General features: G+C 32.4%; 2 protein-coding genes and 1 non-coding gene across 3 annotated transcripts; 2 read left to right on the plus strand and 1 right to left on the minus strand.

The window, feature by feature from the left end:
- The first annotated feature begins 14,508 nt into the window (after positions 1 to 14,508).
- TRNAP-AGG (transfer RNA proline (anticodon AGG)) lies at positions 14,509 to 14,580 on the plus strand. The gene has a single exon. It is a non-coding gene; the product is annotated as a tRNA-Pro (tRNA).
- Positions 14,581 to 14,624: 44 nt separating this feature from the next.
- On the minus strand, positions 14,625 to 15,661 carry LOC137809565 (major pollen allergen Ole e 10-like). The gene is made up of 4 exons (XM_068610668.1): positions 15,538 to 15,661; positions 15,285 to 15,313; positions 14,961 to 15,207; positions 14,625 to 14,792 (listed from the first exon to the last, which is right to left on the minus strand). The coding sequence occupies exons 1-4, from the start codon at positions 15,608 to 15,610 to the stop codon at positions 14,767 to 14,769; spliced, it is 375 nt and encodes a 124-aa protein (XP_068466769.1). The 5' UTR covers positions 15,611 to 15,661; the 3' UTR covers positions 14,625 to 14,766.
- A 6,103-nt stretch (positions 15,662 to 21,764) lies between these two features.
- Positions 21,765 to 26,805, plus strand: LOC137811744 (LRR receptor-like serine/threonine-protein kinase FLS2). Its single transcript, XM_068613576.1, has 2 exons — positions 21,765 to 25,354; positions 26,202 to 26,805. The coding sequence occupies exons 1-2, from the start codon at positions 22,117 to 22,119 to the stop codon at positions 26,546 to 26,548; spliced, it is 3,585 nt and encodes a 1,194-aa protein (XP_068469677.1). The 5' UTR covers positions 21,765 to 22,116; the 3' UTR covers positions 26,549 to 26,805.
- The last annotated feature ends 443 nt before the right edge of the window (positions 26,806 to 27,248 follow it).

The raw sequence follows: 27,248 nt of genomic DNA on the forward strand, positions 1-27,248 counted from the left end.
TGCTGAAATGCAAAGCTAAATGAACCTCAAATGCTAAATGAAATTCGGCGCCAACTAGACAATGAAGGAAGTGTGACTTTCTTTCCTAGTTTGGCACCTCCTAACTCCTATCTACACTCCCCCCTAACCTCCCTTACTACTTACACCTATTTATTACATCCACACCCCTATTCTATAAAAGTTAGAAATAAGAAGAGTCATCTTATTATACTCTTGTCCCAAAGCTCTTGCCATGCTCCTAGTAATTCGTTGGGCTTGGGCCCCTTGTTGGGCTTGGGCTTCATAGGCTTGAGCATCCTCTACTTGGTTTCCATCAAGTATAGTCATCGACTATAGTGAGAAAAAAACATTTTCCAAAATGAGTTGGGGTTTTATGAGGACCCCAAATGTCACAATGCAATAGATTAAATAGAGAATGAGATTTTATTGTGCTTAAAGGAAAGGGTAGCCTTGTCTGCTTAGCTTTGGGACAAATACTACAATTATTATGAATGAGAATGAGATTTTTACTGATAGGGATAGGTAGTAAGGAAGATACAAGTTGTAGACACGCCGGGGAAGGATGTCTGAGGCGTTTGTGCCATAAATCAGGGTCAGTCGATATTTGAGATGTGTGGGCTTGGTTTGGAAGAGGGGACATGTAGTATAAGCATGCGTGTTGTTTACCCGAGCCAATCATCATCCCCGTAGCCAAGTCATGCAAAACGTAACCATGTGTAGTAAACACGACACAACAATTTAGTGAACTAGTTATCTTACTAACGGACATGAGATTTAAATTAAAAGAAGGAACACAAAGAACATCTTTGAGAGTGATTTTGTCATTGAATTTAATTGTGTCCGTAGATGAGATGGACGCAATTAAGCCTGTGGATAGATTAACATTTGAAATAAATGATGATGAAGTGTGTGTGAAAAATTGTGAATCCGATGCAATGTGATCAGTTGCTCCGCTATCCAAAATCCATGGTTTCGTAAAAGCAGAATTAGAAGAGGAGTTATGGGCAAGCAGACATGATCCAAAATCCGTTACTGATGCCTTCTTTGCCAGACATGATTTTTATTTAGGGGATAAAAATGGAGAGGTTGTCAGGACACCAAGATCGGTGCTCTGATACCATATAAGAAAATGATAAAAAATGGTAAGAAGAAGAGATGTTTCTTATTCTCTTATATGTGTATTACATCACTTCATGTATAGGAAATATATAGGAGTTTCTCCTCCCAAATTACAATCTAATTAGGTAGGATACTAATCATGAGATTCTATCATTATTAAATTAATTGAATATAATTAGGTACAATATTGTACAATATCGTACAATATTTCATATAATTTGATAATTATTATTTCCTTAATAATAATAATCTCACCTAACACCATGCGACGGTTAAGCATCGCACCCGCACCTAACACTTGCAACATTTGAGTCCTAGCATTTCCACCTAAGACCTTGTGATGGCTAAGCCTAACATCTCTGACCTATCTCCTTGTGTCAGTTAGACCCTGTCAAATACTTTATTTCCATTTACATTTGTTCAGACGATGCATACTAAAAAAATCATGAAATAGGAATCAATTTTAGAAACAAAAAATAATTAGTTGCTATAGTGACTAAATTAGATATCATTTCAGAGACTAGAGAATTTTTTGATTTCTAAATTAGTTTCTATTATTGTTAAATAATTTCTAAATTAGTATCTAATTAGTTATCAAAGTTTTAACTACCAAACTTTGGTAGCTAATTAGATACCAATTTAGAAAACATTTAACAATAATATAAACTAATTTAGAAACCAAAATTTTTTTAAGTTTTTAAAATGGTATCTAATTTAGTCATTATAACAACTAAATATTTTTTTTTATCTAAAATTGTTTTTTATGTTATGATTTTCTAGTAGTGGCATAACCAATACAAAACTCGTAGGTTGTATCAGAGGAGACTGCCTTTTACTTTCACTTTCTCTAACCATGTACATGATTAAACTATAGTTATTCTTTGGTCTCTATTTTCGTAGTGTTTAAATATTTTTAATATTAAACTATTGGAGAATAATTAACAACATAAGTCAGATTAATAAATTTCAAAAGTCGAAATCATGATTTTATGAGTTTCTGATAAAATATTCCATATACCGAAAGCACATGGATCGTAAAAAAACACACAAAAATATACATATATATGTTTCACCAGTTAGAAGGATAAAAGTTCATTTACACCATGCACGTTCCATATTGATAAAGTTGCAAAGGACGAAAATACTGAGAATACTGGTATAGTAACAGTAGTATAGCATAATTCAGATACTTAATTATTTCACAGAATCACTCTACAGAGCTAAAGCTCCCATATTATAATTATTAGCACACTAGTACATGAGCAACACAGCAAAGACAGAAAATAAAGCACTTATTTTTTTATTATTCCCCATATGCATGTTGTTTGAACCCTGGCAAAGATCTTCAGACATGCATATATGTATACACCTTGAAGGTAGTAGGTAGTTATAAGGAGAGAATCAACGTCCAATCCTAGCACCAGTGTTGAACCTGCCATTTCCGAAATCTTGCTTTCCAGAGCCAGAGTTGTTAAATGAGCTCATAGTTCCATTGTTGCTATTGCTAGGCACGCGATTCCCGCTAATTTGTGCACCAGTGTTGAACTTGCCATTTCCGAAATTCTGCTTTCCAGAACCAGAGTTGTTGAAGGAACTTTTAGTCCCGTTGTTGCCCTTGCAAGGGTGGTGCCTCTTGTTGTTGTTGTTACTCTTGCAAGGTTCGTGCTTCCTGTGATTGCAAGGGTCGTGCCTCGTGTTGCTACTCTCACATGGTATGTTGATTACAACAGGGTAGCGATAGCCATAACCTCCCAAATGCCCCCAACCCAAAAGGCTGCACAAGAAAGTCATGCTGTCAAAGGAAACTGAAGATCTCTCTCTCTATCAATCTGTTTATCAAGTTGATTTCTTAATTTGGTGTTTTCCCTTCTAAGCCTGCGTTTTATATATGTTGAAAGGGGAATCTGATGCTGCTCATTACTTAAACACAAAGCCACTTTTTGGTCTAATATATAAATCCTATATGAACATCGACAGCTGGTAGGAACATACATGAAGAAGCATTTATGATGATGTCACAAGGGCAAACAACCCTAACATACAAATACTAACAAGTAGTTCATTATGCAGATATGGCTGTACACTTAAGTAATATTTCAGATTCGCATATTGAATGGAAAAATTAAATATGATCAGAAGTGATCATGAAGATTTGTCATGAGCATCATCAGTAAATACTTAAAATTAATAACTAGAAGTGCTAAAAAAGGTAAACTAAAATTGTTATAAACTAAACTATAAAAAAAACTGAACTACTTTTATATATCAAAAACTATACTAAACTGCTTTTTTAGTTCAATTTTTAAAACATTAAACGATTGAAACATTACTTAGAGTACTAAAATATTACTATAAAAAAAAATTAGTTACTATATTAATTAAATTAAATATTATTTTAAAATTAAAAAATTATTAATATTTAAATTAATTTTTATTATTGATAAATAATTTTTAAATTGATATTTAATTAATTACCAAAGTTTTAGCTACTAATTTTATATATTAATATTTATTAATAATAAAAAATAATTTAAATACTAATATTTTTTTTAGTTTTTAAAATAATACATTTAAATACTAAGTTTCTAAATTAGTATCTAATTAACAACTAAGGTTTTAGAAACCAAATTTAGAAACTAAATAATTGGTAGTTAAAACTTTGGTTGTTAATTATATACTAATTTAGAAACTATTTAACAATAATATAAACTAATTTAGAAACCAAATTTTTTTTTAATTTTTAAAATGATTTCTAATTTAGTTACTATTGCAACTAATTATTTTAGTCTATAAAAATTGATTTCTATTTCATGATTTTTTTTTTTAGTGTTTCTAATGGTGAGTGAGTGTTAAGAAAATTATTTGCATAATCATTTACTAGTTGTTTTTGAAGGTACAGATTCTTTTAAATAAATTTTCAAATAGGAATTATTTTATCTGTAAAATTAAATATAAACTTCAAAATCTTATTTCAATATTCCCGTAAACATAAAAGACAACACTTTTTTTTATCCTGTCAAAATTTTACCTTTGATTAATTTTTTATTTGTTTTCATGTTCAGTAGATATAATTTGTCAAAGATTGTCCACTATACATGTTAATAAATGAATTCATATATGAATTTGAGTTAAAAGAAATTCAATGATAAATTCTCTTTGTATTTTTTCAGTATATGTTGCAAAACTGTAGTTGAACTGATTAAATTACTTTATTTTCAAAAAAAAAAATTAAAAAATGTATTATAGTTAACCAAACTAAAAAAATAAGATAAGTATTCCAAGGTTAAACTAAGTTTTAGTATATTTGATTGAAAAGAAAATATATATATTTAGTGTTGATAAAAATCGACACTAAGAAGTAAAAAATATACTAATTAACTAACTTTATCGAAATTACGTTCTAAGTGTATGTGGTTTACATTGTAGTGTCCTGGGAAGGTATATGATCAACACCTTTGAATAAGTGTGGGATTATTCTCATGTATTTATGTATAAGGGTTGGACCACCTTTGAAGTGATTTTTATTTATTTATTTATTTTTATTGTCGATAAAAAAAGTATTAGATTATTTTTGTATTATATAAGTGTAATAAGGTGAATATGCCTTAAATATGTTTTTTTTATATGAGTTAGAACATTTAAATGTTCTAATAATTTATTTTATTATTTTTTTTTGATAAAAAGATGTGTGATTTTAAATTTATAGGTGTTAATTTATTAATGTTGAATTTTCAAAATCATTACTAAATAACTACAATTTAGTCATTACAATTTCAGTTGGACTAAGGTCAGGCCACAGATGCAAGTCAGGTTATACCCTAGTCAAGAAATGTCATGTCAGGTTTAACATAAGTTATGCAAGATTGTCAATTGAGTCTAAGTCAAGCAAGATCAAGTTAAGCCTAAGTAGGTTGGATTAGCTCAAGTGCAAATCAACTTAGCTTCTATATGTTGTTTGCACCCAGGTAAGGAGGCACGTCCATAAAAGAATCACAAAAAGGAGATACAGGGAGAAAATCCATGACTTTTGTTTTCGGAAAACCAGTTTTGTTTGCACTCGGTCTAGGACTTACTACGCCTTACTCCTTGGGTGTTTTGGTCTGAAATTTTTACCAGACGTTCGTCACTGTGTCTATTGAGTTTTGGCTGAGATTTGAGGCCCAGATTCGTCCCACAAGATTCGCAATAAATTTTTTATTGATCACTACCAGGGCTGAAAGGAAGGTTCGTTTGTGTGTGAAACTGTTTGATTTTTTTCGTGGGCGAATACTCATCCGTTTCCCCTGAAATTTGTCGCATTTTGTCCCAAATTCAGTGGAGATTCTTACGTGGAATTTCAAGAAAAAACTATTTCGGGAGAATTTTTCGGAAATTTTGTGCAAACCAAGACTTATCCTCTACCAAAACTTGTGAAATTTCGCCCTAGTTTCGGCAATTTTTATTCTGGGTCCGTATTGCGCTGAAAAAGTTCACACAAGTACTTCCATATGTTGTTTGCACCGAGGTAAGGAGACAATTCAATAAAACAATCACAAAAAGGAGATACGGGGAAGAAAATCCAGGACGTTTTGTTTTTGGAAAACCAGTTTTGTTCACTCTCGGTTTGGAACTTACTACGCCTTACTTCTTGGGTGTTTTGGTCTGAAATTTTTACCAGACAATCGTCACTGTGTCTATTGAGTGTTGGCTGAGATTTGAGGCCCAGATTCGTCCCACAAGATTCGCAATAAATTTTTTATTGATCACTGTCAGGGCTGAAAGGAAGGTTCGTTTGTGTGAAACTGTTTGATTTTTTTCGTGGGCGAATACTCATCCGTTTGACCTCAAATTTGTCGCGTTTTGTCCCAAATTCAGAGGAGATTCTTACGTGGAATTTCAGGAAATAACTATTTCGGGAGAATTTTTCAGAAATTTTTAGCAAACCAAACCAAGGTTATCCTCTACCAAAACTCGTGAAATTTCGCCCTAGTTTCGACAATTTTTATTTTGAGTCCGTATGGCGCTGAAAAAGTTCACACAAGTACTTCCATATGTTGTTTGCACCGAGGTAAGGAGACACGTCAATAAAAGAATCACAAAAAGGAGATACAAGGAAGAAAATCCAGGACATTTTGTTTTCAGAAAACCAGTTTTGTTCACTCTCGGTTTGGGACTTACTACGCCTTACTCCTTGGGTGTTTTGGTCTGAAATTTTTACCAGACATTTGTCACTGTGTCTATTGAGTTTTGGCTGAGATTTGAGTCCCAGATTCGTCCCACAAGATTGACAATAAATTTTTTATTGATCACTGTCAGAGCTAAAAGGAATATTCGTTTGTGTGTGAAACTGTTTGATTTTTTTGGTGGACGAATACTCATCCGTTTGATATGAAATTTGTCGCATTTTGTCCCAAATTCAGTGGAGATTCTTACGTGGAATTTCAGGAAAAAACTATTTTGGGAGAATTTTTCGAAATTTTTTTGCAAACTAAGACTTATCCTCTACCAAAACTTGTGAAATTTCGCCCTAGTTTCAGGAGAAAATCCAGGACGTTTTATTTTCTGAAAAACAATTTTGTTCACTCTCGGTGTGGGACTTACTACGCCTTACACCTTGGGTGTTTTGGTCTGAAATTTGTATCAGACGTTCATCATTGTGTCTATTGAGTGTTGGCTGAGATTTGAGGCACAGATTCGTCCCACAAGATTTGCAATAAATTTTTTATTGATCACTGCCAGGGCTGAAAGGAATGTTCGTTTGTGTATGAAACTGTTTGATTTTTTTCGTGGGCGAATACTCATCCGTTTGACCTGAAATTTGTCGCATTTTGTCCCAAATTCAGTGGAGATTCTTACGTGGAATTTCAGGAAATAACTATTTCGGGAGAATTTTTCGGAAATTTTGAGCATACCAAGGCATCCTCTACCAAAACTTGTGAAATTTCGCCCTACTTTCGACAATTTTTATTCTGGGTCCGTATTGGGCTGAAAAAGTTCACACAAGTACTTCCATATGTTGTTTGCACCGAGGTAAGGAGACACGTCAATAAAAGAATCACAAAAAGGAGATACGGGAAAGAAAATCCAGGACGTTTTGTTTTCGGAAAACCAGTTTTGTTCACTCTTGGACTGGGACTTAGTATGCCTTACTCCTTGGATGTTTTCGTCTGAAATTTTTACCAGACGTTCGTCACTGTGTCTATTGAGTTTGGGCTGAGACTTGAGGTCCAGATTCGTCCCACAAGGTTGACAATAAATTTTTTATTGATCACTGCCAGAGCTGAAAGGAATGTCCGTTTGTGTGTGAAACTGTTTGATTTTTTTCGTGGACGAATACTCATCCGTTTGATCTGAAATTTGTCGCCTTTTTCCCAAATTCAGTGGAGATTCTTACGTAAAATTTCAGGAAAAAACTATTTCGGGAGAATTTTTCGAAAATTTTGTGCAAACCAAGGTTATATCCTCTACCAAAACTTGTGAAATTTCGCCCTACTTTCGGCAATTTTTATTTTGGGTCCGTATTGCGCTGAAAAGGTTCACACATGTTGTTTGCACCCAGGTAAAGTGGCACGACCATAAAAGAATCACAAAATCGAGATAAGGGGAAAATAATCCAGGGCGTTTTGTTTTCGGAAAACCAGTTTTGTTCACTCTCGGTCGGTGACTTACTGTGCCTTACTCCTTAGGTGTTTTGGTGTTAAATTTTTACCAGAAGTTCGTCACTGTATCTATTAAGTTTTGACTGAGATTTGAGGTCCAGATTCGTCCCACAAAATTTCCAATGAATTTTTTATTGATCACTGGCAGGGCTGAAAGGAAAGTTCGTTTGTGTGTGAAACTATTTGATTTTTTCGTGGGTGAATACTGATATGTTTCACCTGAAATTTGTCGCGTTTTTTCCCAAATTCAGTGGAGATTCTTCCATGGAATTTCAGGAAAAAACTATTTTGGGAGAATTTTCGGAAATTTTGTGCAAACCAAGGCTATTCTCTACCAAAACTTGTGAAATTTCGCCCTACTTTCGGTAATTTTTATTCTGGGTCCGTATTGCGCTGAAAAATTTCACACATGTTGTTTGCAACAAGGTAAGGAGGCACGTTCATAAAAGAATCACAGAAAAGAGATACGGGGAAGAAAATCGAGGACATTTTGTTTTCGGAAAACCAGTTTTGTTCACTCTCGGACTGGGACTTATTACGCCTTACTCCTTGGGTGTTTTGGTCTGAAATTTTTACCAGACGTTCGTCACTGTGTCTATTGAGTGTTGGCTGAGATTTGAGGCCCAGATTCGTCCCACAAGATTGGCAATAAATTTTTTATTGATCACTGTCAGGGCTGAAAGGAAGGTTCGTTTGTGTGTGAATCTGTTTGATTTTTTTCGTGGGCAAATACTCATCCATTTGACATGAAATTTGTCGCGTTTTGTCCCAAATTCAGTGGAGATTCTTACGTGGAATTTCAGGAAAAAATTATTTCGGGAGAATTTTTCGGAAATTTTGTGTAAACCAAGGCTATCCTCTACCAAAACTTGTGAAATTTCGCCCTACTTTCGGCAAGTTTTTTTCTGGGTTCGTATTGCGCTGAAAAATTTCACACATGTTGTTTGCACCCAGGTAAGGAGGCACGTTCATAAAAGAATCACAAAAAGGAGATACGGGGAAGAAAATCTAGGACGTTTTGTTTTCGGAAAACCAGTTTTGTTCACTCTCGGTCTGGGACTTACTACGCCTTACTCCTTAGGTGTTTTGGTCTGAAATTTTTACCAGACGTTTGTTACTGTGTCTATTGAGTTTTGGCTTAGATTTGACGCCCAAATTCGTCCCACAAGATTGGCAATAAATTTTTTATTGATCACTGTCACAGCTGAAAGGAAGGTTCGTTAGTGTGTGAAACTGTTTGATTTTTTTCATGGGAGAATACTCATCTGTTTGAACTGAAATTTGTGGCGTTTTATCCCAAATTCAGTGGAGATTCTTACGTGGAATATAAGGAAAAAAAAATATTTTGGGAGAATTTTTTGGAAATTTTTTGCAAATCAATGTTATCCTCTACCAAAACTTGTGAAATTTCGCCCTACTTTCGACAATTTTTATTCTGGGTCTGTATTGCGCTGAAAAATTTCACACAATTACTTCCATATGTTGTTTGCACCCAGGTAAGGAGGCACGTCCATGAAAGAATCACAAAAAGGATATACGGGGAAGAAAATCTAGGACGTTTTGTTTTCGGAAAACGAGTTTTGTTCACTCTTGGTCTCGGAATACTACGCCTTAGTACTTGGGTGTTTTGGTCTGAAATTTTTACTAGACGTTCTTCACTGTCTATATTGAGTTTTGGCTGAGATTTGAGTCACAGATTAGTCCCACAAGATTTTCAATGAATTTTTATTGATCACTGCCAGGGCTGAAGGAAGGTTTGTTTGTGGGTGAAACTGTTTGATTTTTTTAGTGGGCGAATACTCATCCGTTTGACCTGAAATTTGTCGCGTTTTGTCCCAAATTCAGTGGAGATTCTTACGTGGAGTTTCACGAAAAAACTAGTTCGGGAGAATTTTTCTGAAATTTTGTGCAAACCAGGGCTATCCTCTACCAAAACTTGTGAAATTTCGCCTTACTTTCGGAAATTTTTATTTTGGGTCCGTATTGCGCTGAAAAAGTTCACACAAGTACTTCCATATGTTTTTTGCACCTAGGTAAGGAAGCATGTCCATAAAAGAATCACAAAAAGGAGATACGGTGAAGAAAATCCAGGACGTTTTGTTTTCGGAAAACCAGTTTTGTTCACTCTTGGTCTGGGACTTACATCGCCTTATTGCTCTGAAATTTTTACCAGATATTCGTCACTGTGTCTATTGAGTTTTGGCTGAGATTTGAACCCAGATTCGTCCCACATGATTGACAATGAATTTTTTATTAATCATTGTCAGGGCTGAAAGGAAGGTTCGTTTGTGTGTGAAACTGTTTGATTTTTTTCGTGCGCGAATACTCATCCGTTTGATCTAAAATTTATCGAGTTTTGTCCCAAATTCAGTGGAGATTCTTACGTGGAATTTCAGGAAAAAAACTATTTCAGGAGAATTTTTCGGAAATTTTGTGCAAAACAAGGCTATCCTCTACCAAAACTTGTCAAATTTCATCCTACTTTCGGCAATTTTTATTCTGAGTCCGTATTGCGTTGAAAAACTTCACACAAGTACTTCCATTTGTTGTTTGCACCCAGGTAAGGAGGCACGTTCATAAAAGAATCACAAAAAGGAGATACGGGGAAGAAAATCCATGACGTTTTGTTTTCGGAAAACCAGTTTTGTTCACTCTCGGTCTGGGACTTACTACGCCTTACTCCTTGGGTGTTTTGGTCTGAAATTTTTACCAGACGTTCGTCACTGTGTCTATTGAGTGTTGGCTGAGATTTGAGGCCCAGATTCGTCCCACAAGATTGGCAATAAATTTTTTATTGATCACTGTCAGGGCTGAAATGAAGGTTCGTTTGTGTGAAACTGTTTGATTTTTTTCGTGGGCGAATACTCATCCGTTTGACCTCAAATTTGTCGCGTTTTGTCCCAAATTCAGTGGAGATTCTTACGTGGAATTTCAGGAAAAAAAATATTTCGGGATAATTTTTCAGAAATTTTGTGCAAACCAAGGTTATCCTCTACCAAAACTTGTGAAATTTCGCCCTACTTTCGGCAATTTTTATTCTGGGTCCGTATTGCGCTGAAAAAGTTCACACAATTATTTCCATATGTTGTTTGCACCCAGGTAAGGAGGCACGTCCATAAAAGAATCACAAAAAGGAGATACGGGGAAGAAAATTCAGGACATTTTGTTTTCGGAAAACCAGTTTTGTTCACTCTTGGTCTGGGACTTACATCGCCTTATTGCTCTGAAATTTTTACCAGATATTCGTCACTGTGTCTATTGAGTTTTGGCTGAGATTTGAACCCAGATTCGTCCCACATGATTGACAATGAATTTTTTATTAATCATTGTCAGGGCTGAAAGGAAGGTTCGTTTGTGTGTGAAACTGTTTGATTTTTTTCGTGCGCGAATACTCATCCGTTTGATCTAAAATTTGTCGAGTTTTGTCCCAAATTCAGTGGAGATTCTTACATGGAATTTCAGGAAAAAAACTATTTCAGGAGAATTTTTCGGAAATTTTGTGCAAAACAAGGCTATCCTCTACCAAAACTTGTCAAATTTCATCCTACTTTCGGCAATTTTTATTCTGAGTCCGTATTGCGTTGAAAAACTTCACACAAGTACTTCCATTTGTTGTTTGCACCCAGGTAAGGAGGCACGTTCATAAAAGAATCACAAAAAGGAGATACGGGGAAGAAAATCCATGACGTTTTGTTTTCGGAAAACCAGTTTTGTTCACTCTCGGTCTGGGACTTACTACGCCTTACTCCTTGGGTGTTTTGGTCTGAAATTTTTACCAGACGTTCGTCACTGTGTCTATTGAGTGTTGGCTGAGATTTGAGGCCCAGATTCGTCCCACAAGATTGGCAATAAATTTTTTATTGATCACTGTCAGGGCTGAAATGAAGGTTCGTTTGTGTGAAACTGTTTGATTTTTTTCGTGGGCGAATACTCATCCGTTTGACCTCAAATTTGTCGCGTTTTGTCCCAAATTCAGTGGAGATTCTTACGTGGAATTTCAGGAAAAAAAATATTTCGGGATAATTTTTCAGAAATTTTGTGCAAACCAAGGTTATCCTCTACCAAAACTTGTGAAATTTCGCCCTACTTTCGGCAATTTTTATTCTGGGTCCGTATTGCGCTGAAAAAGTTCACACAATTATTTCCATATGTTGTTTGCACCCAGGTAAGGAGGCACGTCCATAAAAGAATCACAAAAAGGAGATACGGGGAAGAAAATTCAGGACATTTTGTTTTCGGAAAACCAGTTTTGTTCACTCTCGGTCTGGGACTTACTACGCCTTTCTCCTTGGGTGTTTTGGTCTGAAATTTTTACCAGACATTCGTCACTGTGTCTATTGATTTTTGGCTGAGATTTGAGGCCCAAATTCGTCCCACAAGATTGGTAATGAATTTTTTATTGATCACTGGCAGGGCTGAAAGGAAGATTTGTTTGTGTGTGAAACTGTTTGATTTTTTTCTTAGGCAAATACTCATTCGTTTGACCTGAAATTTGTCTCGTTTTGTCCCAAATTCAGTGGAGATTCTTACGTGGAATTTCAGGAAAAAAACTATTTCGGAAATTTTTTTTGGAAATTTTGTGCAAACCAAGGCTATCGGTCTCAAGGCAAGTTAAATTGGATTGTGTTTGGCCCAAGTCAAGATGGGATTAGGTTAGGTTGACTCCCACATTAGGTTGGATTGGGCTCGAGAAAACCCATGTTAGGTGGTTGGGCGTAACTAAGGTTAGACTGAGTTAAACTGAGCCAAGGTTAGATTGAGCTGAAATTAGATTGAGTTGGTCTCGACTGTGTTTAGGCCAAGTTGTGTTGAGTTAATTAAGTCGAAAAAGGTGTAGTCGAGTTGAGGACCCAAGTCATGTAAGATTAGATTGGGTTGAACCGAACCCAAGTCAGGTTAAGTAGAGATAAGACCAAACAAGTTAATTTAGGTCTCAACCTCACAATTAAGTTACTAATAATAAAAATTAATTAAGAACAAATTTATAATAAATATAAAATATTTAAGAATTAATTTATAATTTATAATATTTTTAGAAATTATTCAATTCTGAAAAGTATTTAGAATTTAATTTGAGTCTTAAGCTATGTCAAACTCACATTAATTTTGATTTTAACTTATTTTATATGGGACATTGACAATTGAAACTTTTTTTAATCCACTTATTTAGTGGATCAATAAAAAACCTGGTTGGTTTTAAAAGGGAATTATATCGTTGACTCAACTATAAATCAAATTAATAACTTTACTATAAATCATCACAAAAAAATTATGTTATAACAACCATCCAATTTACATATACCAATAGCAGTCATAACAAAATGTTCTTTCTTTGAATTTTTTTAATTAATTTATAAAATTGCTTGAAATAAAAAAATATTTATCAATTAGTTTTCAATAAATTTTATAGTCAATAAATATATTACATATTTTATTTTATATTAACTTTTGCTTAAAACATATTGAAACTTGAAGAATAAAAGTTTGGACAAAATGGCCCTCTTTTATTGAGTTTTATGAAAGGAACATAGGGTGTTGAAGTTTTGAAGGAACGTATATTTTTCTTCTTCGCATATATTTTGTCAACAAAATGAAGATTCAAACTAAATTAACAAACCAATTTCCTTGCTCTATAAAAAAAAGTAGAACAGAAAAACAATTCACGAAACAAAGTTTCCAAAAGAAAACAAAAAGTCATGCTCGAATAATCTCTCCCAGCATTTTCACAAACAGGTCATATATAATAAGCAAAAAAATTAGAAAAACAAACTAAAATATGATAATTTCAAATTACTAATTAAAATAACAAAATATGAGAATAAAATTTGAATTAGAAAATCAACAAATGAATTCGTAAATCAAATAATAGCCCCCGAACACCACCATTACAATCTCCCCTTTTAATTGTGCTGCTAAAAATATAATTCATACTCATTTTTTTATATTGATATTGATATATATATATAATTATTTTAATTGATACTTTTTTTTGTCAATTAACTGTAATGAAATATTTTATACGATTATAAAAAATATTTTCAATTAAACCGTTCTCTAAAAATTTAAATTAAAAGTTTCAAGGGCCTGTTTTAATAACCATAATTAGAAATTTCCAAAGACGAAACGTTAGCTGGTTTGATTCCGGGTTCGTGAGGGTTACTGATTTGATTCCTAGTTCGTTCTGTTTTCTTTCCCTATCGTTATTAATAATTAATAATAGATAAATACTCATTTTAAAAAGATATCCAGCTATCCATTAAATGCAAATACAAAATTTAATTGTTAATTTTCGAAAGCCTTAAAAATTTAAAGAGAAACTAAAAATAAAATAGCGAAAAAAAGCTTCTCGAGGGTAAATTTTGAAAACTGAAAGTGTAACTATGCTAATTCTTCATACCAGTGGAGGTAATTTCATTTCTCTCCAAAAGTTTAAAAAAAATTGCAAATCCATTTGAATTTAATTTTAAATAAAATTTAGTGAGCATAATTTCGTTTTATTGCATTGATCATCTTGTCCTCATTGATTTTAGATATGTTCTCCAGAGGAATTTTTTTTTTTGGTGGAACAAATGAGCTTACTAATGTGAAAATTAGGACATTTGAAATTATAATTTTACATCTTAATTATTTCAAACATAATAAAAACTAAGATGGGTTTGACAATTGATATTTTAGTCTTAATCTTTGTATATATAAAATTAAACTGTAATTATTGCGTTAAAATAATTGATTGGTGTATAATATTATCAATGGGCATTTGGTCTAGTGGTATGATTCTCGCTTAGGGTGCGAGAGGTCCCGAGTTCAATTCTCGGAATGCCCCTTCCAATTTTTTGTAATTTCTTTCACACATTGTAACCTTTTTAACTGAAGGATTGTACTTTTCATTAAGCAACGAAATACACAGAAAGATCAGAGTAGTCAATAAGGAACTTCCTATTCATAACAGCACCTACAATAATAAACATAGCCTATAAATATATATATATCTTCTTTACGTTTATTCCCTCTAAGTATACTTGCAGTTACCGTAACCTGTAGACAAAACAAAATGAACACACAACATTATTCTAACAATAACTTCAAATGAACACACAAAACATTATTCTAACAATAACTTCAAATGAACACAGAAAACATTATTCTAATAATAACTTCAAATGAACACATGTTATAAGGGAACATGTAATATTAATAACTTACTTGGGTCATTCACAACTACGAGACCAGATCCTGAGAAGTAACAGTTCCAACCATTTCCACCATTGTATGCATAGAACTGATTCATGACAACAGAAGCATGGTTCATCAGATTGTTGGGGTCGAAGCAGGATCCACCTGGCTGGATCATCTTGCAATCACCCAAGAGATTGCAAGCATATTCAATGTTATTTTGCAATTCAGAATCACTTGATGAAGGTTTTGCCACACACCAACTCTTCTGGGCTTCCTGTATTTAAAACAAACTATCAGCTTTCATCAATATTTAGATATCAAAGATACTTAACTAAGGTGATGAGTTTTCACCAATCCATAAGCAAACTTCACATGCCCTCCTGCACAAGTCAACCAATTAATCACACATTTAAGATGGTCAAAACAATGTAAAAGTTCATGCAATTCTAAGCAATATTGTGGAGGGTATTGGAATTTAGTCAACGAGTAAAGAGAAGTTGTACTAGCATATTATATATAGAGATAATATAAACTTTGTGTGGAAATTGTAAAAGGATCATTCACATAGAAGGGAACTTTAGGGTGCAACCCAAGAATTTATTACCCAAGTTGTTGCATGAGAACAGGAGTAGAGGAAAAATAAAAAGTAAGACAAGTGAGGCTGTTGATTTGGCCATGTTGTGTGTGCTTTGAATTTGTAAAGAGCCAAATGGTGCTATTTCCCTTTGAGAGGTGGTGGTGTAATGTGAACTGAAAGGGCATGGTATAAATAGAGGAATGGCAAGATAAATTATTGTTAATTACCCATCAGTTTTAAACCAATTATTAACCCATTAATTAGATTACATAGCGTTAAAGCAGTTGGAATGTAATAACAATAATAATAAGAGAATTTTACAGTTTGTAGGAAGATGAAAGGATAACTATAATAGGTAGTAATTAATTTAGAAGTTAGGAGAATAGGAACAGATGAATGCATGTTTTTTCTGCAAATATACTTTGAAGGGAAAGAGTTGCAGCAGAAGAAAAACTCTATATAAGTATATATGTATATGTTGATTATTGATGAGATGATGATGCTTATTATCTAATCGCTAGCCTCACAGTAAATAGAAGCATAGCATGTTCATAGAATAATGAAATTTCAAAGATACACATGCTTTTGTTTTTCTGCATGCATACTTGGAAAGGAAAAGATTGCAGCTCAAGGAAATTTCCATGAATATATAAATTCAATTATTCATGATTATAGTTATTATCAAATCGTTATTCTCCTCCATCAACCATCAAATGCAAATATTTTGATTTTGATATCTTCATATTCCTTTTTCTTATTATTGCATGACGTAAATAGAAATATTCCAATACACGTACTCCCAATAAGGATAATCATTTTTTTCTGTATTATAATAATAATAATAATAATAATTATAATTATTATTAGACCCTCTATTACTGCAATTTTAAAATATTTATACTTGGATATGTTATCTTATAAAAAAAATATGGTACATTATTATTATGACACCTCATATTTAACTAGCTCATCCATAACTTGTTTAAATGATTAAAAAAGTTAAACAGATCATATTTTTATATTTTAATCCTTGTTTTAATAATTAAAAAAGTTTTAAAAAAATCACATTTTTTATATTTTAATTTTCACTTACTTTTATTCCAAATTAAAATATTGATTTTTAGATATCTTATTTTATATCAAAACAATAGCCACCATAATTACGCATCATATTTGAGTAAACTAAAGCATAAATTTATTTCAGTGGTGAAAAGATTAACCAACTCGTACACTAACTTTTATTTCAAATTAAAATATTAATTAATTTTTTTATTAAAAGTAGTAAATGATTTTTTATTTATAAGCAACTACTTTTTAAAAACTTTCTATATATTATGTAGACTTGTTCCGTTCTAATGAGAAATTAAAATATTGTTTCTTAAAATAAGATACCTGCATTATAGATGCTTTTAAGGTAATTTAATTTTTTAATGTTCTTAATAAGAAAAATAATCATATAAAAAATTAAATATAATAAATGTATTCTTTATTTTTATATAAAAGAAAGTGTTGTGTTAACCTTGAAAATAAAATAGAATTCAGAAGGTTTTATTGAAAAAAAAAAGAATAAGAAAACAGAAAACAGATTAATAAATGAGTAAAAATACATGTATATATGGTTGGCCTGTAGTTCTACTTTGGTTTGTCAAAAGCTTCCTCTTACTCTCAAACTATTTTTTTAGGTTCTTAGACATAATAAGTGTCTTGAAAGTTGTCATAATATATTATGATCTCTCAAATGTAAAAACAATCATAATGTTATGGTCTCTGTATGTGAACACAATTGTTGCACTATCAATATTGAGACTTATTAGTTTTTTTTTTTGGGTTGATATTTTAGCTTTTATTATTAGTTTAAACTTTATATTTGTATAATTTGTTTAAAAGATTATATATTATATTGTTTCTTTACAAGAGTTTGGCTTGGCCTTTCATATTTTTTATATTTTTTTTCTTTTATATATTTTTTTATTTAGTGGCATATGATAAGTCTAATACTGAAATTTTAAGGTTCATAAGAATGTCTATCAAGTGTTTTTTTTATTAAAAATATATGAAAAACAAAATTTAAAAATATTAATGAAACTCAATTTCCTTTCTAATTCTCTATTGTTTTTTTTATCTAGCAAACTTAACTAAATCTATATATCCTCTTTATTTTCACTTTTGTATATTCTTTTTTCCTTCTGAAGTTGTCTCTTTTAACTTAATATTTATTAACTAAATATATCCTCTTTATTTTCACTTTTGTATATTCTTTTTTCCTTCTTATGTTGTCTCTTTTAATTTAATACTTATTTTACAGCAAAAAAAATGTTGTTCTCAGTGCTTTTTGGAAATAGAAAGGAAACTTACTGTCAAGTACCTGCCATTTAAACATGTTGATTAAAGGTATTACAAAATATAATACAAATAACAAGTTTTAACTCAATTTTACAAAATTAATTTAATAAAATAATATTAAATTTATTTATATATTATAATTTAATTATATTTATGTGAAATTTTTAATTTTATTGGGAAAAAATAGTATAGTTAACAATAAATAGAGAGAAAAATGTATAATGGGTGAGAGTGGATTGTATCGAAATAGAAAAGTTATTTTGAATAAGTGTGAAGATAAGGTTGTTGTATATTCCAAAGATGTGATTGCTATAAAAATCATGGTAAAGTGAGGGCTAAAAGGGACCCTTTGAGCAAGAGATAAAAGATGGGAGAGATGAAACTAAAATTCTTAGGTGATTTGGAAGGAGATTTGTGATTCTAAGAATAAAATAAAAGAGGATTAGGGATGAAAGATATGAGTATTATGAAGGAAGCATTTCTAGCAAATTATTAGTGTAAACATTATTACAAAAAAGTATTATGTGTAATCCCAAGAAAACCTAGAAGATGTGGTTACAATTTTCTTACCTTTTTTTATACTTCTCAAAATTATTTAAAAGAAAAAAAAAAGACTTTTTGGTAGATTATATATGTTAAACAATTATTATTATGTATGAATAATAATAATTTAAAAAATGAAACAATTACTTGATTAATTAATATATTGTGTTTTCAACAAGATTTCTTGATTGCTTTCAAATATTTAGTAAAAGAAATTAAAATCAAGATTTCTTACAAGCTTTGGGATGAAGCTTCTGAAAAGGTATTAGCTTGTTTTCTCATTTTTAATTTTCTTATTTTATCAAAAGACGAAATCAATTTTTTCTATGCTTTTTTTTTCTTACAGACTTTCACAATACATATGTTTATGGTAAGAGATAAGAGGAGAGAGTTATGAAATCTGAAGAGAAAAATATCTTAAAGATCTTTATTAATAGATCACAAGTTAATTAAGTAAAAGAAGTTGATATTATCTTTAATTTAAAATTTTATGGCAATAGACTGAAGTCAGAGTTTGAAAAAATAATGTGGAGTTTAAAGCAATTTTTTATAAAAACTTAAAATAATATAAATTGAAAATTTTATATTATTTTTATAGTTTTTTTAGTTGCAGAGTCTTCTATCAAAGATTTATAATTAATTGACTCTAATTTTTCATCCTTGATTAATTTATTCTACTTGTCTTGTAACATTAATATCAGTCTTAAATAAAATTTAAATAATTTAATTATGAATTTTTTACGAAAAAAACAATTTCAAGCATTGTCACGAGTGTTTTATAATAAGTAATCACAGATTTGAAAAAGATTTTGTCTATATTTATTCTACACTATTAATGTTCTCTTAATATTAGTAATCGCACATTTGAAAAAAATATTCTCAATATTTTATAATTAGTAAATCTCATATACTCCAAGAAAAAAAAAATTAGTAGAGGTTATTTAACAGAAGTTAATATAATCTAGAAATTGATTTAATTGATTAAGATTATTTTAACCTTCATTGAGTTCCAAAGGTTATTTTAAAACCTTAGTAAAATAATTGAAGTTTTTTAACCCTCGTTAAATTTTAAAAATTTATTTTAAAACATCGGCAAAATAAAGGAGGTTGGTTTAACCTTCGTTAAATTTCAAATGTTTATTCTAAAACCTAAGCAAAATAATTGAGGTTTTTTAACCTTCATTACGTCCAAAGGTTTATTCTAAAATCTCAGCAAAATAACGAAGATTTTTTTAATCTTCGCTAAATTTCAAAGTTTTATTTTAAAACCTCAGTAAAATAACAAATATTTTTTTAACATTCGTTTAATTCCAGAGATTTATTGTAAAACCTCAATAAAATACACCAGATTTTTCAAATTTCAATAAATAAATATAATTAAATCTATTTATAAATAAATAATTAAAAACTACATAGTTTCTAAAGTTTTAAAAAAATTATTTTAAAATCTAAACAAAATCCTTGGATAATAATTAACAACTAATCTTGGATAATAAGTATTTCAACAATATTTGTATATTTATTATGATTGATGGTAGTTGGTTTATATAATTTCTAGTTTTTTTTGTTGCAAGCTCATACTTAAAAAAAAATCTAACTTGTTTTAGCATTTAATGTACGTATATTTTATGTGCAATTTTAGTTTTAGTTATAATTATTAATATTTAATTCTCGTAGTTTTGAAATATTTTAAATTAAGGCCTTTATTTTAAAATGCATCCAATAATTAATTATGTAAAAGTGAGAAGTGATAAAGTTAATTTCTCGTAGCCAAAACACACATGGGTTTGAAGCCCGCATCTGACAGATAATGCAGTTATTTAGTATATATAAAACAGCGATAAACACAGTAAGGTGATGGAAGAAACAATATTAGAGTAAAAAAAAGACAGTGTCTTATTTAGTGTTTCTTTTCCTTAGATATAATAGACATAAGTGTAGAAGAATTGTGATTCTTTGCTAGAGTTGTCATCGGCATCCATTGAGCTTGTACCAGAGAGCAGGTCTACGATGGAAGAGAAAAGTAATTCAAACTATTGAAAAAATTACTTTCACTTTAACAACTCAATGTATTATTATTTTAATCATATTTCTTATATATTTTAATATAAATTATTAATATATATTATTACATGAGTTTAAAGTAGAAGTATTTTATTTTATGTGGATGTCAAACTATATTTTTTTAGTTAATAATAGTTAAAATCATAGACCAATTTCGCCGACACTTATTTTTCAACACACTGCCAACTTTAGATTAAAATCACTATCTCAAAAGAAACACTATTACATGATAATATGATGGCCAGACTTCCTGACTCAATGGTGATTTTTTATGAGCATACAATCAACTTTCAAATTTTAAAAATGTTCTTTATTCTTAAATTGGAAATCTGAAATTAAAAAATATATTATAAAAAAAATTTAGAATAGATTCTTTATTTTAAAAATGAAATTATGGAATAAAATTAAAAAACCAAATTTAATTTTGAAAAAACAATTCTGGAATAAAAAAAATCATTCTTAAAAAAAATTATGGAAAATAAAATTCAGAAATTCCAAGAAAAAAATCCAGAAATTCTAAAAAAGAAATTTCAGAACTACGAAACTATTCTAAAAATCCAAATCTGAAAATATATTTCAAATATCAAATCTAAAATGTATTTTGAATCACCCTACCTTCTTATTTAAAAATAAAAATGACATTTTTATCGGTTGTAGGTTAAAACACATCAGTTGCAGGTTAAAAAACATCAGTTGCAAGAAACAATTGCCTCATATGATATGAAAAAACAGGCAACTTCAAAAATTAAACGGCTGGGTGGTAGATTCTATTCAAATTATTCGAGTGTAATTGTTGTGCTTCTAAAGGGTTTTTCACTACTCATGTCACACCTTGAACTTGAACACAGTAAAGGTTTCTCAAATCCACACGTCTCAACCAATGTGCCAACTTTACATTTTTTCAATCATTTCGGCTTTTATTTGTGCAACTTGCATCGCATTAAGACATTATCTATAGCCAAGTTGTTTGGTGTCTTCACACACAACTTGCTGCAAACCGCGTTTGATGATATCCATGCATGTTCAGTTTTGCTTCTTATGGTTATGGCCTCTCTTTCATATTAAATCCCAGTACACACTATATTTGCTCCACTACTCACGCTCAACTTCTCAATTAACACGTTTTCATATTCTTAATGGCCAATGCCAAACTGCTTTCTGCTAAACGCTATAAAAGGACAAAAGCAGACGACTCTATGACAGTAGCTTAGCCAATATTCAACCCAGGGTCAGGAAAATCAACACGCATTCATCCAAATGCAATTGCAATTAATCAAAACTTCGAGTTTTTATTATATTCGTTTACTTTTTGTAATTCCTACATATTATTAAACTGGCTTCTCCTAGTGTTAAGTTTTAAAAAACAACTTATTTATTTCTGGTTTGTAGCTCTATGGATAGCCATGCCAAATAGTATCTACCATGTGTACTGACTTGGCGTATTCTTTGTGGTGTCTCAATCAGTAGAAAATGCGACCTGATTCGTTATACCGGGATGACATCGTAAGTCAACTTTCAAATGCTCAATCCTCGTCCAAACAATGACGTTTTTTTTGTTCCAAGTAACATTAATCCCTGCTAAAGGTTTGACTTGCCTAGATGTCATTCAACACACTGTCACAGATGGGAGGCCATGCCTTTTGAAATTATTGGTGGATGAAAAATGAACATTATTTATATAAAGGCTTCACTCACTTCCATTTTAGTATCAGCAAACTGCAGTTGAATTTTCTACAATATTCCACAATGATGCTGTCCCTAAAGATTAGTTTGACTACAGTCGTTGTCCTTTCCATTGTATCCATAGTTTCCCATGCTGAAGCAAGCTTGGATGTTGAAATTGAAGCCTTGAAAGCTTTCAAGAACTCCATCACTGATGACCCAAGTGGGGCTCTAGCAGACTGGGTAGACACTCACAACCACTGCAACTGGTCTGGCATTGCATGTGACCCATCTTCAAATCAAGTCATTTCTATTTCTCTGGTTGGTCTTCAACTGCAAGGGAAGATTTCACCTTTCCTTGGGAACATTTCAGGCCTTCAGGTTTTTGATATAACTTCAAACTCATTCACTGGCTACATTCCTGCTCAGCTCAGTCTTAATACTCAACTTACACAACTCATTCTTTATAACAATTCTCTCTCAGGTCCTATCCCTCCACAATTAGGTAGCCTTAAAAGCCTGCAGTATTTGGATTTAGGTAACAACTTCTTGAATGGAAGCCTCCCTGACAGCATTTTCAACTGCACTTCTTTGTTGGGTATTGCTTTTAATTTCAACAACCTTACTGGCAAAATTCCATCAAACATAGGGAATCTAGTTAACCTTGTACAGATTATAGGTTATGGAAATAATTTAGTAGGATCTATACCCCTTTCCGTAGGTCAGTTAGGAGCTTTGCGAGCTCTTGATTTTAGCGAAAACAAGTTATCAGGTGTAATACCTAGAGAGATTGGAAACCTGACAAAATTAGAATACCTTGAATTGTTTGAAAATTCCTTGAGTGGAAAAATTCCTTTTGAACTTGGTAAGTGTAGCAATCTTTCAGGCCTTGAGTTATCCGACAATCAGCTTATTGGAAGTATTCCTCCTGAGCTAGGAAATTTAGTCCAGTTGAAGAAATTGAAGTTACACAAGAATAACTTGAATTCCACCATCCCTTCAGCCATATTCCAGTTGAAATCATTAACAAATCTAGGCCTCTCACAGAATAACTTAGAGGGAACAATATCTTCTGAGATTGGATATATGAACTCCTTGCAAGTTCTAACCCTGCATTTAAACAAGTTAACTGGGGAGATCCCTTCATCAATAACAAACTTGACAAACTTGACATACCTGTCAATGAGCCAGAATCTCCTCTCAGGTGAACTTCCTTCAAACTTGGGTGTGCTTCATAATTTGCAGTTTCTTGTTTTGAACGACAACCACTTTCATGGATCCATTCCCCCTAGCATTACCAATTGTACTGGACTGGTAAATGTAAGTTTGTCTTTTAATGCTTTAAGTGGGAAAATTCCTCAGGGTTTTTCCAGGTCACCAAATCTTACTTTCCTGTCTCTTGCGTCCAACAAAATGACTGGGGAAATCCCAGATGACCTCTACAACTGCTCAAATCTTAGCACTCTCAGTTTGGCAATAAATAACTTCAGTGGATTGATAAAATCAGGTATTCAAAACCTGTCTAAACTTCAACGCCTACAGTTGAATGTAAATTCTTTCACAGGACCAATTCCACCAGAGATCGGAAACTTGAATCAACTCATTACTCTATCCCTCTCTGAAAATAAGTTTTCAGGTCAAATTCCTCCAGAACTGTCCAAACTTTCTCGCCTACAGGGGCTCACTCTTCATGCCAATGTGTTAGAAGGTACAATACCTGATAAGCTCTCCGAATTAAAAGGACTAACCGAACTTTTCCTGCATCAAAACAACTTGGTTGGTCAAATACCTGATACTCTCTCAAAGCTTGAGATGCTTTCCTACTTAGACCTTCATGGCAACAAACTTAATGGGTCCATTCCAAGAAGCATGGGGAAGCTAAATCAACTTTTAGTTTTGGATCTCTCTCACAACCAGCTCATAGGATCAATTCCTGGAGATGTCATTGCAAACTTAAAAAGCATGCAGATGTATCTCAACCTTTCTTACAACCACTTGGTCGGAAATATTTCAACTGAGTTGAGCATGTTGGAAATGATACAGGCTATTGACATTTCAAACAATAATCTTTCGGGTTCCATTCCCAGAACACTTTCTGGGTGCAGAAATCTGTTTAATCTTGATTTTTCAGGAAACAGTATTTCAGGTCCTATTCCCGCAGAAGCATTTGGTCACATGGACTTGCTTGAAAGCTTAAACCTCTCAAGGAACCATTTAGATGGTGGAATCCCTGAAGTACTGGCAGAACTTGATCATCTTAGTTCCGTAGATCTTTCTCTGAATGACTTGAAAGGAATTATTCCTGAGGGCTTTGCCAACCTTTCCAACTTGGTGCATCTCAACCTTTCCTTCAATCAACTAGAAGGTCCTGTTCCTAAGACAGGAGTATTTGCACACATCAATGCATCTAGTGTGATGGGAAACCAGGATCTTTGTGGAGCTAAATTCCTACCGCCATGCAGGAAGATAAAACATTCACTTTCCAAGAAGGGCATATCTATTATTGCTTCACTTGGATCTCTAGCTATACTTCTAGTGCTAGTGATTCTAATTCTCAGTCGCGGTACTAAACTCTGTAATTCTAAAGAGAGAGATATCAGTGTAAATCATGGACCAGACTACAACTCAGCATTGGCACTTAAAAGGTTCAGTCCAAAGGAATTGGAGAATGCCACTAGATTTTTCAGTGCGGACAGCATCATTGGTGCTAGCAGTTTGAGCACAGTTTACAAGGGCCAAATGGAAGATGGCCAGGTTGTTGCCATAAAAAGGTTGAATTTGCAACAATTCTCTGCCAATACTGACAAGATCTTCAAGAAAGAAGCCAACACCTTGAGCCAGTTGAGACATAGGAATTTGATCAAGATACTTGGATATGCCTGGCAGAGCGGGAAAATGAAGGCTTTGGTTCTGGAGTATATGGAAAATGGAAATTTGGATAGCATCATACATGGCAACGGGGTAGATCATCCTGTGATCTCTAGGTGGACATTATCTGAAAGAGTCCAAGTCTTCATATCTATTGCTAAAGCATTGGATTATTTGCACTCGGGTTATCATATTCCCATTGTGCACTGTGATTTAAAGCCTTCTAACGTTCTTTTAGATAAAGAGTGGGAAGCTCATGTCAGTGACTTTGGGACAGCTCGAATTCTTGGTTTTCATCTACAAGAAGGTAGTACCCTTTCGTCATCAGCAGCTGTGCAAGGCACAGTTGGCTACATGGCTCCAGGTAAAAGCCTTTCCTACTTTGCTAATCTCTTATCTTCAATGTACAATATGTTTTCATCACAGTTATTTTCATGGCAGACTTGCAATTCCAATGAATATTTAGTTCTTGTTAGATCTGTAGAGTAAATCCTGCTGCACCTTATATTGCCATAATCAGCAGAAGAAACATAATAAAGAGCTCAAGGCTTGAACTAGTGTCTATTTGCTGTTTTTATTCTATCCATGTGAGGCCAAATTTGAATGTTCTATTAAGAAAAGGTAGCATCATCAAGACTGACATAATTACATAAATTCTTATTTTGTTGCTTGAAAATAAATAGTCCATGCTACAGGTCTCAAACCTCTCGCCCCCCCCACCCCAAGGCTCTTAGATGCTATATTAGTAGCCAGCATCCCTTCTTTTGGTTGAATAGACATGTTACCTCTTCAATGTACTAAGAGAAAAGATAGTGGTTAAAATTCACCATGGATCAGCATTAACTGATTGCACAAACCATGAAGTAGAGTTATTTTGACTGCATTACCATATTAAGCATAACTATCATCTCAACGTTTCCAACTTGCTACTGGTAAGCCTAACTAACTGACTTGTGTGTTAGGGATAGGCAGAAGCATTTTCTATCAGATTCATATAAGCATGGAGTACCCTATCGCCTTTAGATATAATATATTTCCCCTTTGTGCCAAACAGATTGCTAATTTACCTATAATGCACACCTTAGTTTTATTTAATATACCAAATATAATTTTTATTTGTTTCCAATCCTCTTAGCTTATTAACTTCGTACACAAAAAGCTTTTAAGAATTTCATACTCTAAACAAGATATTTCTGGTGTGTAATTCTCAGAATTTGCCTACACGAGGAAAGTGACCACTAAAGCAGATGTGTTCAGCTTTGGTATCATAGTAATGGAGTTCCTAACAAAAAGAAGGCCGACAGGACTCTCGGAAGAGAATGGTTTACCAATCACTTTGCGTGAATTAGTGGCAAAAGCCCTTGCAAATGGAATAGAACAACTTGTCAATATTGTGGATCCTTTGTTGACCTGGAATGTTACAAAAGACAATGATGAAGTGTTGGCAGAGCTCTTTAAGCTATCTCTATGCTGCACCATACCTGATCCTGAACAGAGACCCAATACGAATGAGGTGTTATCTGCCCTTGTGAAGCTTCAAACAACACTGTCTTGTTAAATGATAAACACCACCAACCAACCAATTCTTGGAGCAGCTTTTCCTAAAGAAGAAAAATTAAATGATTCCAAATTACCACATTACTGTTGCCTTCAACACAGCAAAGCCTTATTGTACCCATGTTAGTTTGCCAGTTATGGTGAAACTCATGCAGTATTTTTTATTAGATAGCAAATTTGCAGGGACTTGTAAATGTATGGAAATTATCAGCCGTCCTTCACAGATGTGTAATATAACATCTATTGTCCATTGTTGCATGCTTTTTTTTTCTTTTTCACTCCCTTCCAACACCTTTGCTTTAGATGCAAATGTAACTTGCATAATCATTAAAAAATTTCACAATTCTACCAGAAAAATTACCGAGTACACTGTATAATCATAATCTTACAAGAAATAAGACGAACAGACAAAACTAAGCAAAAAGTTACTCTATCTACTTTAGCTAGCCCACTTTTCCTAAAGTATCATTTAGGTTCTCTTTAGATAAACTTCTCCAAAAGTACTTTTAAGAAAAGAAAATAATAAAGTAAAATTAATTACGTTTCTTCCACTCAAAATACACTTATACACTTCAATTTTTATAAAAGCTCTCTCGTCTAATTTTTTCAAAAGCTGGTGTGTATGAGCTGATTTAACTTATAAAAGAAGTTAGATCTACTTTATTTTCTTTTTCTACAAGTGCTAATTAAGAAGTTTATCT

This window comes from Phaseolus vulgaris, chromosome 2 (assembly GCF_000499845.2).
Source record: "Phaseolus vulgaris cultivar G19833 chromosome 2, P. vulgaris v2.0, whole genome shotgun sequence".
In the NCBI taxonomy this organism is placed as follows: domain Eukaryota; kingdom Viridiplantae; phylum Streptophyta; class Magnoliopsida; order Fabales; family Fabaceae; genus Phaseolus; species Phaseolus vulgaris.

Coding starts and splice junctions, on each gene's coding strand:
- LOC137809565 (XM_068610668.1), bottom strand. CDS start 15,610: ATGGCCAAATCAACAGCCTCACTTGTCTTACTTTTTATTTTTCCTCTA. Junction 15,314..15,537: donor GTTCTCATGCAACAACTTGG/GTAATAAATTCT, acceptor TGACTTGTGCAG/GAGGGCATGTGAAGTTTGCT. Junction 14,793..14,960: donor CGTAGTTGTGAATGACCCAA/GTAAGTTATTAA, acceptor TTTTGTCTACAG/GTTACGGTAACTGCAAGTAT.
- LOC137811744 (XM_068613576.1), top strand. CDS start 22,117: ATGAAAAATGAACATTATTTATATAAAGGCTTCACTCACTTCCATTTT. Junction 25,355..26,201: donor AGTTGGCTACATGGCTCCAG/GTAAAAGCCTTT, acceptor TGTAATTCTCAG/AATTTGCCTACACGAGGAAA.